This window comes from Macaca fascicularis, chromosome 13, assembly GCF_037993035.2.
Source record: "Macaca fascicularis isolate 582-1 chromosome 13, T2T-MFA8v1.1".
NCBI classification, from domain to species: domain Eukaryota; kingdom Metazoa; phylum Chordata; class Mammalia; order Primates; family Cercopithecidae; genus Macaca; species Macaca fascicularis.
In genome coordinates, this window is record NC_088387.1 from 72001374 (window position 1) to 72015812 (window position 14439).

The 14439-nt window shown below is 35.2% G+C and overlaps 1 protein-coding gene across 33 annotated transcripts in view; it reads left to right on the top strand.

Moving 5' to 3' along the window:
• NRXN1 (neurexin 1) overlaps positions 1-14439 on the top strand; it is a 1134169-nt gene that overhangs the window by 1069608 nt on the left and 50122 nt on the right. For 2 of the 33 annotated variants that reach the window (XM_045368594.2, XM_045368595.2), the window contains exon 1: positions 7353-7580. The exons of the other annotated variants lie outside the window; for them this stretch is intronic. In XM_045368594.2, the coding sequence (XP_045224529.1) occupies positions 7548-7580 (33 nt within the window). In that variant the 5' untranslated portion in view covers positions 7353-7547. Of the gene's footprint in view, positions 1-7352; positions 7581-14439 lie in introns of those variants that run through there. 33 annotated transcript variants of the gene reach the window in all.

The following is a 14439-nucleotide window of genomic DNA, read 5'->3' on the forward strand; positions in this document are numbered from 1 at the left end:
AAGAGGATTTACACTTGATAACGTCTGACAAGCTATATTCACGACAAACCAAAGTTTCTTGTATAGTCCCTTGTTGTGCCTCAACTACATGTTAAGTTTTATGTTCATTTTTCCTTTTATTCTTTTCTCTCTTCCCTCCCTACTCTTCATTTTTCCTTTTCTCTAATTTTCCTTAATTTCTTCTAATGAACTTCTCCATGGACTATGGTTTTTTGATTAATGCTTTCATCAATCAGTTACTAAAAATATTTAGCCACTGACTAATGTTTGGTAAAATGCATTGTCCTGAAAGATTCAGTTCCTTATTAACCTTATCCTTTGGGTCTTGAGGTTGGATCCAAGTGAACAATATGTCATCCTTCTGTCAAAGTAAAAGAAATACATAGCCTGCAAAAAGCTCAGAAAATTTAAAAACTGGTTACAGACTGGCAGTAGGAAATCTAGAGATTAGCCTAAAATGAGCATGTTTTGGCACCATTAATCTTTGACCTTAAGCTTTCCAACCTAGAAGTCAGCTAGGAGAAAAACTACAAATAGAAGATTTCTGTACAGTGTACTATTTCATTTTCATGAATCATCATTTCACATGAAATGGCTGATGACTTTTCTCTGGGTAGATTTATTGTCAAGCAGTTGGGAAGGTTTTGATCTGACTTCAGTAGGTTCTCATCTTATAAAGGAAACTTTACCTCTCTTTCGAGGTCTAGAAACCCATCCTATGAAAACCCCTCTCAAAATAAATTATTTTCGAGCATATACAAAATGACACTGCCTGTAGATCTGCACATTCATGGTTTCTAATTGCAGCAGTGAGGTAGGAACCAATTCAGCCAAGTGCCCTATTTGTAGGTTCAACAGGGTCATCCTATTCTAAATGCTATGATTTGTACATTTCTTCTATGCACATTAATGTTCCTTGCTCAAAAATATTTTCAATTAAAATATTTCATACTTTATAAAATTCAATATGGGAAACTATCCCTTTATGGATGGCTCTAAGTAATCTGCATTTTTCCTCTCTGCTCTGAAGCTATTATCTGTTCCAATTTCTCTCTTGGTAAACAACTACTACTAAAAATTTACCTTTTTATTTATTTATTTTTAAGCATCCCATTTCTATTCATTAGAAATCTTGTTGATATGGCTTTTCCTAAAGAAGAATTCCAAAGCTGAAATTCCAATATGGTCCCAAGGTTCTTAAAGTATGGAAGATGGAATGTGTGTTAACAATGCAGACTCTTGTAATACATCTAAGTTAGAGTGGGAATCGGTCTCCAGGGAAGAGCCCAGAAATCTGGATGTTTAACATGTTCCTTTTTGGTTCTTATGCTTAATAAACTTTAAGAACAACTATTCTAGAGCACTAGTTCTGATTTGGAGAGAACATTCAAAATGTAGTCATAGACTTTCAGTTGCTAGCTTCATGGATATATATGTTATTTAATCCCTCTGTGTCCCAATTTATTTATTTTTAACATTAGCATAATAATTTTCAGGATATGATGTTAATGAAAAGATTGCCTGGAGCCATAGGTGTTTTGTTTCTTTTTGCTTTTAAAAAACCATATGTACCTGGATAAACAACCAGTGTAAGAAAAACGAAACCTACAAGAATACAGTAGCAGAAGAAAAAATATAAGACTATGTGGAATTTTACTCACTTGGACATTAATTTCCTTCCTATCGCTAATCCATACTTGCAAATATTAAATTAATAGTTAATAGAAGTTTAATGGTACTCCATGGTCTCAAAGTAGTGCTTCCAGTATAAAAAGAAAAAGGAAAAATAATAAAAACCTAGGATAATCTGCTTGGATTTTCCACCACTTCTATTTTTCCCGTCTCTTAAAAACTGAAAACAGTCCAAAATATTTCCCTATGCTATGGCTCCTCTCACCTGGAGTTTACTTTCTGACATATGTCTTTTGACAGTCATCCATGCATCCTATTCATCCCAACTGTAGTGCAAATAGAAATGAGAGTTTGTATTTAAAAAAAAAAAAAACTTCAGCAGCCACTTAAATTCTTCTGAAAGGAGAATACTCAAGGCTTCTTTTGTATTTCATAACCTATAAATACTCATTGGAATATTTTGGAGGATAATACTTCCTCTCCCTGATAGCAAAGGCTTTCCGTGCCTTAATACAGCATCAACATGGGAAAGAGAAGGCTTTGGAGATTTTTGCTATCTCTTATTGAACATCAACTTTTTCCCTCCCCCAAAGTTTTTGATTGTTTGTTTGTTTGTTTGAATCTTGGTCTGTCACCCAGGCTGGATTTCGGTAGCATGATCTTGACTTAACTGCAACCTCCACCTCCTGGGTTCAAAAAATTATCCTGCCTCAGCCTCTCAAGGAGCTGAGATTACAGGCACATGCCACCATGTCTGGCTAAGTTTGGAATTTTTAGTAGAGACAGGGTTTCACCATGTTGGCCAGGCTGGTCTCGAACTCCTGAACTTGTGATCCACCTGCCTTGGCCTCCCAAAGAGCTGAGATTACAAGCATGAGCCACCACACTCAACCCCCTTCCCCTAAGTGTTACCCTGGTTGATATCTATGATGACTTTTGAAAGCACCTTGAAATTTGCCAGTATTAGGTTCACTGATTGCTTTGAATGGTAAAGAATGTCACTTTCGCTTAAATTTAAAACAAATTATTTAACCTCTCTACATTAAAATCCACCATCTCTAAAATGGAGTTGGACTATTCAAGTTGTAAAAATCTATCTAGTTTTAAGAGAATTGTGACATGTAGTGTTCCCCCACACCACAGAGTTTGTAATAATATCCATGGGTTTGTGGCCATCTTTTATGATCATGACCTCTCTTTTCTTTTTATGGCTCTCTCTCTCTCTCTGTCTGTCTCTCTCTCTCTTTCTCCCTCTCCTCTGCCCTCCCTCCCCCAGCTATTTTTCTGTGACATTTCCAACATTTCCTTTGCAACAAAGGCATTCGTTTTGCTTAAAGCTGCTCCAGCGTCCTAGTGCTTCAACTGGCTGTCTTTGATCCTTGCTGCACTAACCCTGAACACCACAGGTGTGGGGATTAGCATTAGAGGAGTCACAGAAGGAAAAGCACCTGAAGTTAGTCCTGGGAACTCTGTTTTCAGAAACCTTATCTATGGATAGAGAGACTTGGTGAGAGGCTGAGGACAAGAACTGCAGACGTAGTTTCTAAGGGGAGAGGGTGGCACTCTGCCTCACGTGCAAGCTGTGGTGTGGGATGGTCCAAGATAGGATTTATTCACTTTCTTGCTTACAAGGTCACCTTTGTAGAGAAAGTAGCCTAAGAATTATAATTTGAGGGTTACAGAAGTTTCCTCTCCTTTATATATTTCCTTAGCTAGTCCTCCTGTGATCCCTGTAATTAATACATTTTCGTTTTTTGTGGGGACGGAGTCTCACTCTGTCGCCAGGCTGGAGTGCAGTGACGCAATCTTAGCTCACTGCAACCTCTGACTCCCTAGTTCAAACAATTCTCCTGGCTCAGCCTCCCGAGTAGCTGGGATTACAGGCGCCAGCCACCACACCCAGCTAATTTTCGTATTTTTAGTAGAGATGGGGTTTCATCATACTGGCCAGGATGGTGTCGATCTCCTGACCTCGTGATCCGCTCGACTCAGCCTCCCAAAGTGCTGGTATTACAGGTGAGCCACCGCCCCACTACATTTTCTGGCCATACCTTTAAAAATACAGATATCATGCAGAGCAATAAAGACTTCAAGTATTTGTATTGTTAATTTCAATTAGGTTAATATCTCACTTTGTTTAATTATTTCTAAAAACCTGTAAAGAACAGATAACTTGTCCTATCACAATATTTGAACAAATTGACCCTAATCTCTTTACTAACATACTTTTACCACTGACTTCTACATCACCATCTTTTGAGTTGTCCTCCCGTCGCTTCATCCTCATTTGCTGTTTTTTCCTCTTTTCTGTAACTTATTAAAATTGGAGAAACCCAGGGCTTGGTCCTTGGTCCCCCTCTCTTCTCCATCTAAATCTTGCCACTTTACAAATATATGCTTCACAATACAGAATATATATTTTTAAATCTTTTGGAAAGAAGGTAGAAAAGTTTAGCATTTAGAACAAACATGGTTTGTCTATCTCAGCGCTGTTGATGTTTGGGTCCAAATAGTTATTTGTGATAGGGACTGTCCTGTACATTATAGAATGATTAGCAGCATCCTTGGCCACTATCCACTAGATGCTGCTAGCACCCTCCAGTTTTGACAACCAGAAATGTCACCAAACATTGTCAAATGTTCCCTGGGGGGTGGGGTGAAGCAAAATCACCATTCCAAACCACTGATTTATAGCAGTGTTATGTAAAACTCCCAAACCCTTAAATTATTCAAATTATAAGCTTTGACTTAATTTGGCCAATTCATTTTTTTTTGGGGGGGGACGGTTTGTATCTCTTAAAGTTACAAGAATCTGAATAACAACAAGAGCCAGCAATAGAATCTGTCAGCCAAGTTTTGAGTTTTGGACAACATAAGCTGTTTCTGGGGAGGAAACGTGAAAATTTGTTTTGTCTTTAGCCCTACACCCTTACTGATAAAAATATGGATGTTATTTTGCCTTTGAAGCAGCAATGAACAATACCCTAAATTGAAATTCAAGTTTAGCTCGGCCACTTTTTGCTAATTGCATCCAGCTGAGAAAACTAAGGCTTGGAGGGGTTAATTTGCCCAAGTCTGGGTAAATATACAAATCATTTACTTCTCAGCCCTTTACGTTCATGCCTCAAAGAATCAGACAAAATTTGGGTGAATCGTCACTCTAAATTGTAAATCTCTTAATCCATGTCTGTATTATTATTTGCATTCATAGATAAAAGAACTTCAGGTTGACGTGAGATGTGAAGGTCTTCAGCTAAGATTGCCAAAACCTTTATTTTACAATTCCCTTCTTGCCCACACCTACACTATTTTCTTTATGTGAAAAAAAACAGGCCACATACCCTTCCCTCTATCTTCCCTCCTTTCCCTCAATATTTTCCCTGAAAACATCTACCAGTCATGTTATTCTAAACCTAAATGAACATTGGTAACATTATTTTAATTAGTTAATTTTAAATTAGAAAAGTAAACCATAGACTTGAACAAAATGTATAAAATGATACCTAATAAAACTCTGTCTCAGTCCTACCTTTGAACTCAGTCTCTCTCCTCAGATGTAGCCACTATTTGGCCACTATTAACTGATAATTTATGTCCTTACAGAAATTTCCTGTAGGTCAGGCAGGGTTGCTCATGCCTATAATCCTAGTACTTTGGGAGGCCAAAGTGGGCGGATCACTTGAGATCAGGAGTTTGAGATCCACCAGGCCAACATGGTGAAACCCCATTTCTACTAAAAATACAAAAAAAAAAAAAAAAAAAAAAAACCCTATCTGGGCATGGTGGCACTCACCTGTAATCCCAGCTACTCAGGAGGCCGAGGCAGAAGAATCTCTTGAACCTAGGAGGCAGAGGTTGCAGTGAGCCTAGATCCCACCACTGCACTCCAGCCTGGTTGAGAGAGCAAGACTCCATCTCAAAAAAAAAAAAAAAAAAATTCTTCTGCATATGCAGCCATTTGTGTGTGTATACATGCATGTGTTGTGTAAGTATAGCCTATACACAATTTAAATTTTATGGGTTTAATTTTCATTCCAATGTATCTGACAAATCTCTTCATATAAGGACATATGATTTACCACATTGTATTTTACAGATGACAAGTATTTCACCTGTAAGGCTATATCATAGTTTAATCAGTTTACTATCAGTGATTAAGGTGGTTTCTAGTTTGGGGCTATTACAGTGCTGTAATGAATAGGTTTAGTGTTGATGTTTTCTTCTTATTTTCTTTTTGATGACAGATGCTCTGAGTCATAATATTATTTAAGAATAAAGTTTGTTGAGAATTATGTTATTATTGAATAGTCTGAATAAATAGAAAAAACACATGACAACATCTACTTTAAAAATCTTGAAAAATGCTTTATTATTTCCTGATAGTCAATACTGAATGAAAGAAATTTGCAGAAAAACTCGACAGGGTTCAATCTTTCAGGAATGTGTTTAGTTTAAAAAATAGTTGCCAAGACAAATTGAGCTTTGGAATTTCAGCATTCTACAACTCGTAAGCTTTACTTATGAGGCACACCTATCAATGTTAATTCTGATACACTTTTTTTTCCTAAATAGTGTTGCCTGACTCTAAAAGATGTTAGAATTAATTCTTTCAAATGCATGAATAGCATGAAAACTGGGCACTGAAAAGCAATAAAAGTGCCAGGGTGGCTAGGGTACTTTTTCTTCTAGAAATTTTATTCCTGAAGATTGTTTTATGCTACTTTTGAGCTTTAAAAAAAATCTCCATGATACTGTCATTTGAAACACACACTGGTCTCATCACTTATAGCCTACCCTGTCAGACTGTATATATAATCATCCCAGTTACATTGAAGAAGTGTGTAAACATATCTGTTATTACAGTATGATCACTGAAAACAGATGTATTTGGGGATATATTTCCATATGGTATTCCAGATGTGTAGTCCTTGCTTACCAAATAGCTATTGTAAATTTCAGAGAAAAGGCAGCAAATAAGTACATATTTTCATCATTGAATAATAATTCGTTCTTCAGGCTTTGGGAAACAGGATGTGCATCTTTTGGTGCTTGTTTTTATTTTTAATGATTGATAAAATGACATATTTATTGGGACTTAAATTGTCTTTAAAGAGGAACCGTTGTAATTGGCAAAAAAAAAAAAAAAAAAAAAGAAAAGCCTAAGAATGTATTTCTTAATGTTGCATAATTGTCTTTACAAACTCATCCCATAAAAATACTCATTATAAACATGGCATTCAAAAAATGTCATTCATTAACTTACAAATAAAATTATAATTACAATTATAAGGCTTCGAGGAGATTCTGCTAGGAGGGTTGCATGCTAATTGCACAGTTTAAGTCTTCTAATTTAATATTAGGCAAAAAAGATGATAATTATCTCAAGAAAAACACATAACAGTTTAAGGGCTGGGGGAAAAAAAGTTTCCCTTCTGCTTAGCAATCTCACTGGATTAGAATGTAATATACAGAAAATGTTCGTGCATGAAAATCAGCCTTTCTTTGGGTCAGGGGTTTAGAAGGAGGTCTGTTTCCCTATGCGGTCTCGTTAGGGGAGCAAATTCAAAAGCAACGACTTCTTAAGACTTTTTGAGTGGTGCCGGGCTGGGCTGTGTACCAACAGCCTCGTCAACTGCAGACGGAACTGCAGCATCCCTTCCTGCCGTAGCGCGTCAGCCATTGGCTCCTCAGTGACACGTGACTGATAGAGCCTTTTCTGTGTCTTTTCTCGCCCATCTGTGTGCAGGGCACTGATAGGCCGGGCTGATGCGCAGGCAATTTATCATCTTGATCTCCCACTGAGTCAGGGAGCTCTCCTGTCACCAGTATTGATTTCAGAGGATGGACTAAATTTCCTAGGATTTCCATTAAGAATTAAGAAAAAAGCTCTAAGCACGCAGGGTAGCCAGACAGACATGGATATGAGATGGCACTGTGAAAACTCGCAGGTAGCTTCTTCTGTCACAGCCGCTGCTGAGCACAGCTTAGATCTGCAGCATGCAGGGTTTAAGATACCAGAAGCCTAAAAACAATAATAATGAAAATAAGAATAAACTCATTTGGATAAACTAATTTTAAGATTTATGTTAAAATATTTCTTCTTGAAGATTGCATGTCAAATTTATGCATGCTGTATGTGAAATGTAGAAAGGTTGTTTTAAAATTTAAAATGTCCTTAAACCCTGAGCATGGTTGCTTCTAGTTTTATCTGCTGCTGCTTTTTGTGAGCTTCAGGGGTTTATCAGCATGCTTGTGGCAAAAACAACCAAAACGTGTGTGTGTGTGTGTGTGTGTGTGTGTGCATATGTATGTATATATGTATTAACTTAGTTCAAGTGAAAGCATGAATAAAAGCTGCTTTCAATACTTGCCAGACTGCTTTGTTATTGTTAATGACTTGGTGAAAATTTTGCTTAAATATGCTTAGATTCTGACCATGCATGCTTTTGTGGCAGAGTGGGATTTTCATGAGCATTTGTAAAGATGGAATGTCTGAATTAAATGCATGTTTGGTAAACCAGAAAATGTATTAGTGATCAATGATTAAACCTGATTAATGTAAATAATTCATGATAAGATATTAGTAACATTTACTTACATTAATTCTGCTTACTGAAAAGCATGTCTAGGATAATGAAAGTGTTTATATTTCTGAAATATTAATTTTGATTACTTCAACAATAGTAAGATTTTAATTTTCTAAAATGCTTCCCAGATGAAATAATTAAAAACATTTTTTAAGAAATTATATCCTAGAAGAGGATTCTAAACTGCTCTTTGTACGTGAGAGACCATGTTCATGTTCGTGTGTGTGTGAATTCCTTGGGGAATTGTTTGATACCCTCCTAGCTAGTCCTTATTCTCGAGAAAAGCAAAAATGCCTTGGCATTCAAACATTGCCTAGGCCTGTGGGGAATTAGAGCTAGCAGAAGCAAGAGTATAGACAGATGGGATTGGCATGCTTGGAGTGAGTGGAGACAATAGGTGGGGGTAGAGCAGATGGAGGACAGAAGGGATTGCATATCAGAAAAAGGGTAGGAGGGTACCCTTAGGGAGGAGTGTGCTTAATAGTGAAGGAAGCCTGGCCTCTCTTTTCAAGGGATCTTCTGATTGCATCTTCATTTAATTAGGAGACAGAATGTCGTGTCTGTGGTGACAACTATTTTCATTAAACTAGATAGTCCTTGCTTCATGAAGGAAAGAAATTCCATGAATGGAAGTTGCTTTACCAGATTACAAATAGTGTGTTGTCTATTTGTGGTGTTTGTCACATTTTTCTGTTTGCCAAGTTCAGGAAAAGCAGAAGTGAAATTAACATTAGGCTTTTGTATTATTTTAGTTGGTAGCATCTAAATATAAATGTGGCAATTCATACTAAACTTATTTACCAGACTTTGGATGATTCAAGCATCTATAGGGTTTACCAAATTTGTCCCTAAAGAAGTTTTCAATTCTGAAAATGTTTAGAGCCATGCTAGGTAATCTGCTCTTATGTGACTTCTGGCTTTTTAATAGATGGCCATTTACAGAATAACTTTTGAATGTTTTATTTAAGTATGTGCTGATTTTATTATGCAGCATGGAGCCTGACCAATACCCAGTTCAAATTCTGAAATGAAATTAATCTTTCAGCAGCCTCCATCAAGCCTTCTGTCACCCCAGCTAGAACTGGACACAGCTTTTACCCAGAAAAGTCATAGGACTGAAGGAGGATGAAAATCAACTTACTTCTGAATCCTCTGATTTTAATGACTCTTACAAAATTCTAGTTGAACCCAGATAAAATTTTCAGTCCTAAGTGCAAATTAATCTGACAAAAATCATGCTTCTAAAATGTAACAATGAAGCACAAATTTAAAATGTTTAAATGCAATCGTTTGGGTTACCCACAGCTCACTTGTCAGTTATCTAGTGGATTTTGTATTAATATATGTAGAGAATTTCCATTCTCCAAAGAAAGTTTCCATTCTCAGAAAAGTTCTTTTGACTTAATTTTTGAACCTTGGCTTGAGAAGAAATAATGACTTAGACAAGAAGAAAAAAATTTTTCCTTTTGGTACCTTAAGGTAAATTCAGGATAATATACTCACATCATTATACTAGTTTTCCCAAAGTTGAAGAATAAAGCCAACTTATTTCTGCTATCATTTCCTTCATATTCTATCCTTAGAAATTAATGGAAAAATTTATTAAGCAGCAATATGCTTCTTACTTGGCAAATTCCCTGTAACATTTTTAGAAAGAGTCTCCAGACCGATCTTTGGACAGATATTTATGTTATGGAGAGTAGACTGCTGTTCATTGAGCAAAATTACCCAGTAATAAAGGATAAATATTTTCATTGACTTTGCACAATCAAGGTTACCCAGTAGGCTAAGAGACACATTCTTCTTATGAGCAGAATGGAATGAAACTAGAAGAGCCCTGAACTGTTATTAAATGTCTGGTTACAATAGCATTTGGGCTCAAGTGCCAAGCAAATTTCTCACCAACACATTAACTAGGGAAATGCTTACATATTTACAAAATAATTAGTGATGTAACATCGCATATTAAAGATGTTCTGGGTAGTTATGATGAAATGCTACTGTCTGTGTCACTTCCATATGCTTCTTTAATTTATGAAATGTGTTTATACCACAGCATCTGGGTGCATTTATAAAGTACAAGGACAATCAATTAACTATATGATGGATGCAGTAACCAGAATGCTAATTGATAGGAAAAGCCCTCTTAGCTGACACTTTTTAGTTTTCAAATGGGAAAAAAGCATGTAGCCAAGTACTTTAGGCCTTTGTCTATATTAAGTTTAAATATTTCAAGAACTCAGCTTATACTCTGCCCATTTAGAAAATGATATTTAAATGAGATTTCACCCTATCAAAATTAGTGCTCTTAATTCTAGTATTATGAGCACTACCAAAATCCACAACTGAACAGTGTTAATGAATATTTAATCATACTTAGATCAAGTGGTGCCTTTTATTATTTAGTCTTCTCTTTTACCTCCCATTTTCCTAGTTCCCAGTGTTTTATTCCTCCGCTGCTTTTCCTATGATTTATGGACTCAAACACCAATAGATAGAAAAAAAAATGGCATCCATTTGCTTCAGAACTTGAGATTATTAAACATAAACAATAATCTTTGTGCAAATTCAAGATAGTATAGTGACACCAAGTTTAGATTTATACTTTCTTTAGCATTTAAATTTTTTAAATTTACACTACAGTTACCAGTATTGACCCCAAAAGACTGATTTTACCTTCTGCTGTCTTATTTACATTTACTTGACAGCTGATACTTGAATCTCCTGAAGGCCTCCTTCCCTCATCACTCTAGCACAGAGAATGGAGCTAAGGACAATATTGTGGAGTAGGTAGGCAATTTCCAGTACACAGAATAACTGGAGAGAGTCACAGACAATTATATGTTCATGGATATCTCTAGGGTCTTTTGGCACATTAAAGACAATATGAATTCAAACTGAGTAACAACTATTAAAAAGCAGAAATATATGAGAGATAGTTTATATTTTTGCATCATAAACTATGTGTATTATCACTACCCATTTCCATTTGCTCCTCAAATTTTCACCTTTATTTTAATTCATTTGATTAACCATAAGTAACTACCTCAGAATTATTTCCCAAAAACCAATGATACATATTTTTTCAGTGTTGTTGTATATGTTTTTTGATCTGTGGATTAAGCCACAATTCATTTTCATGGGAATAAAAAATATTCAAATACTTGTTTTACTATTTTCCCATAACTATAATGTACAGCCTTTTGTTTAAAGTCTCCATTACTTTAAGTATTCATTACTTTGAAAGACAAAAACTATATATCATGGTGGGAATGACTTGAATATTATTTTGAGGAGCCAAAATAAGTCAGTTCTCAAAAGAAATCAGGTCTGCAGTCTCTATGCTCTCACCTTTGTTTCCCTTCTTTTTTAATAAAATGTAATCAGTTTTGTAGGACTCCACCATCTTGGCTCGAAGACTATTTCAGATTTTTGATGAAAAACATGATTACATAAGTTCACAGCGTAAATTTAATAGTAAAGTCATGGGTAAAGTGAAGGCTTAACAGTATAGGGAAATGCCATTACCTGGCTGACTTAACATCGTTCAAGTTGAAAACTCTACAGGAATATAGCAGTCTATGGCCATACCACATTGAATACACCCAGTCTCATCTGATCTCAGAAGCTAAGCAGGGTTGGCGCTGGTTAGTACTCAGATGGGAGAGTGTATCAAAGACAAAAGTCTTTCCTAATCAGTCGTCCAGTGAAATGAATTTACCTATAATGAAAAAAAACTTTCTATTCAAATGTATAGATTATATAAAATAAAATGTATGTATAATAAGGTATAATTACATATATAAAACTAAGGCTGCCATTATGACTTCAAAACCATGTTATTGTCAAATCAAACCTTTTGCATATAATTTTGATTTTTTGTAAAGTGCTTTATTTTGAAGTTGCATATGTATAGACTCAGGAGTCAATTCTCAATTTTCCATGTATGAACTGTCTACATATTGGATTAGTTTGCATGATTAGATGTGCTTTTTGGATCAGTTACCCTCCATTGGCTTCAAAATCATTGTTTTAGTTATATACCATGCATCTGTCCATTAGCACAGCTAGATTGAGTGGATCATCTACTGTTTAGATTTGTAGTGGGACTACAACATTTGTATAAATTGTGTGTCTATATAAAACATTGCTAAATATGTAGATATTAAATAATAGGCTTAAAAGTACATATAGCAAGCCAAAAATTTGTCAGGGAATAGCTACTCTTGGATGCAACTTTTGGTTGAAAAGTCATCTGCATAGTTAGTTTGTATTCATTCTCTTTATTCATTAAAATTAGCCATTGTTGCTAAGTGTTTTTCTTTAGAAAAGGTAAATTGGACCCTTTGGCATAACTGCATAACTGTCTCAGACCCTTATGGTATAATTGAGCATTCTTATAAATTGCTCTAGCATTAATTCTTTGCCTGATTCTACTTCCTTCGGTAGCTCTTAATTTTCTTTTCTTTTTGGTGGGATGGAGTCTGTGGGTGAGTGTGAGTAGGTCTGGGCAGTAAATGAGGATCTGGCCTTAGGTGAAACAATTTTGAATAAGTAATAATAATTATATAAACTATCTATTCCTGATACTGGAATGGTCATCAATACTATTATTTTCTCAGTAAGTAGCTTAAAATATGGTGAATAATTATGGGATATTTTGTGAACCATTCATTAAAACTGACTGAAATGATACCTAGGTGTAATACATTAAACTGAATAGCTCTTGATTGCTTTACAAAACTTCAAGCTAGAGAAAAGGAAGCTAAGGTCACTTCTTAAAGACATCCACTGCAACAAGTGTTTTCTAGATTCCTGACTTTCTAGTTTTCCACATAGTAAGATTTCAATTGCAAGAGAAGGTGTCATTTTAAACAGAAGGCTTCTCCTGCAATAACAAAATAAATACTGACTCCAGCCTATTTCACTCTACCTAGCAATTCCCTAAATGATGCATCTACTGTTTTCAGTATTTCAGGAAGAGATATGAAGGTTTAAATTGAAAAGCTTAAGTAGAAAAGTATATGCTTGTTTTATTTGAAGCTCTAAAATGGGAGGACATTTTCAAATACATGTCATTCAAACAAAGATAATACATGTTTTATGTCTATAAACATAACAAAAGTCGGGGAAGAATTTGTAAGTTGCTTGTTTTGGTTGTGGTTGTATTTCTTTTTCTTTGTTGAATGTATCTGCATCATTTTTTAAAAAGAGAATGTATTTATAAATACCACAGTTTTGTCATCTTATATGTAATATATGGGAGTTAATCAGATCAGCACACTTTTTTATTTTAAAAATAAATATTTTAATTCAGAATAATTTGAGATTCTAGAAATGTCATAAACGTATTTTAGAGAATTCTCTTTTTGTTCATTTTTCCCTAATGTGAATATGTCCTATAACCCATTGTACGTATGTCAATGCTAAGAAATTAACATCTGGTTAATTTTAATCACTTTTTTAAGGTGAATTACTTTTGAAAAGTGATTTACTTTTACAATTCTTGTGTCATAGGTACCACTGAGTGTTATAAGACTACTTTGGGAAATTTATCACTGGGTTCGATAAATTGCCTAAGAGAATCCACCAATTGCCTAAGAGAATCCTCTTCACTGGATTCCTCAGATTTCCATTTGGAAACATTCAATCAAATATTTTAGGAGTAAAAACAATTAACAGGAAAGCAGTTCTTTGTTTGTACCTGTTTTTTTCTTTCTAACCTTTTAAATGTTGGATTTTTCTGAAGTTGGTCTCAGAATCTCCTTTTCTCTTTTGGTTTCGTTGGGAAATCTATAAGATCTCCAGCCCAGAATTCTCTTCTCAACTTCAGATCTACCCTTACAACTGCTATCAGTTCACTTCAAATTCAACATGTCCCAATGTGAACAGATTACTCTTTGGAGCTTATCTAATTTTAGAGCATTTTCTTTTAATTGATTTATGTGAAGACATTGTACTGGAGAAAGTTCTACATCTACTGGTGAAGACTTAATGGCTTAATCTTCTGACACTTGATTTTCTTGTTTGTAAGGTGAGGAGTTCGCAGCTCTAACATTTCATGATTTTGGAGTGTGAATAAATATGTTTCCTTTAAAAAAAAAAAAGAAACATTTTAAAGAACATTGGTCTTATAAACAGGCTATTTTTCATTTTGTTGAATTATCTCACCTGGATTTTGAGATGAATCTGCATCTGAGATTTTCTTATGAGATTGTCA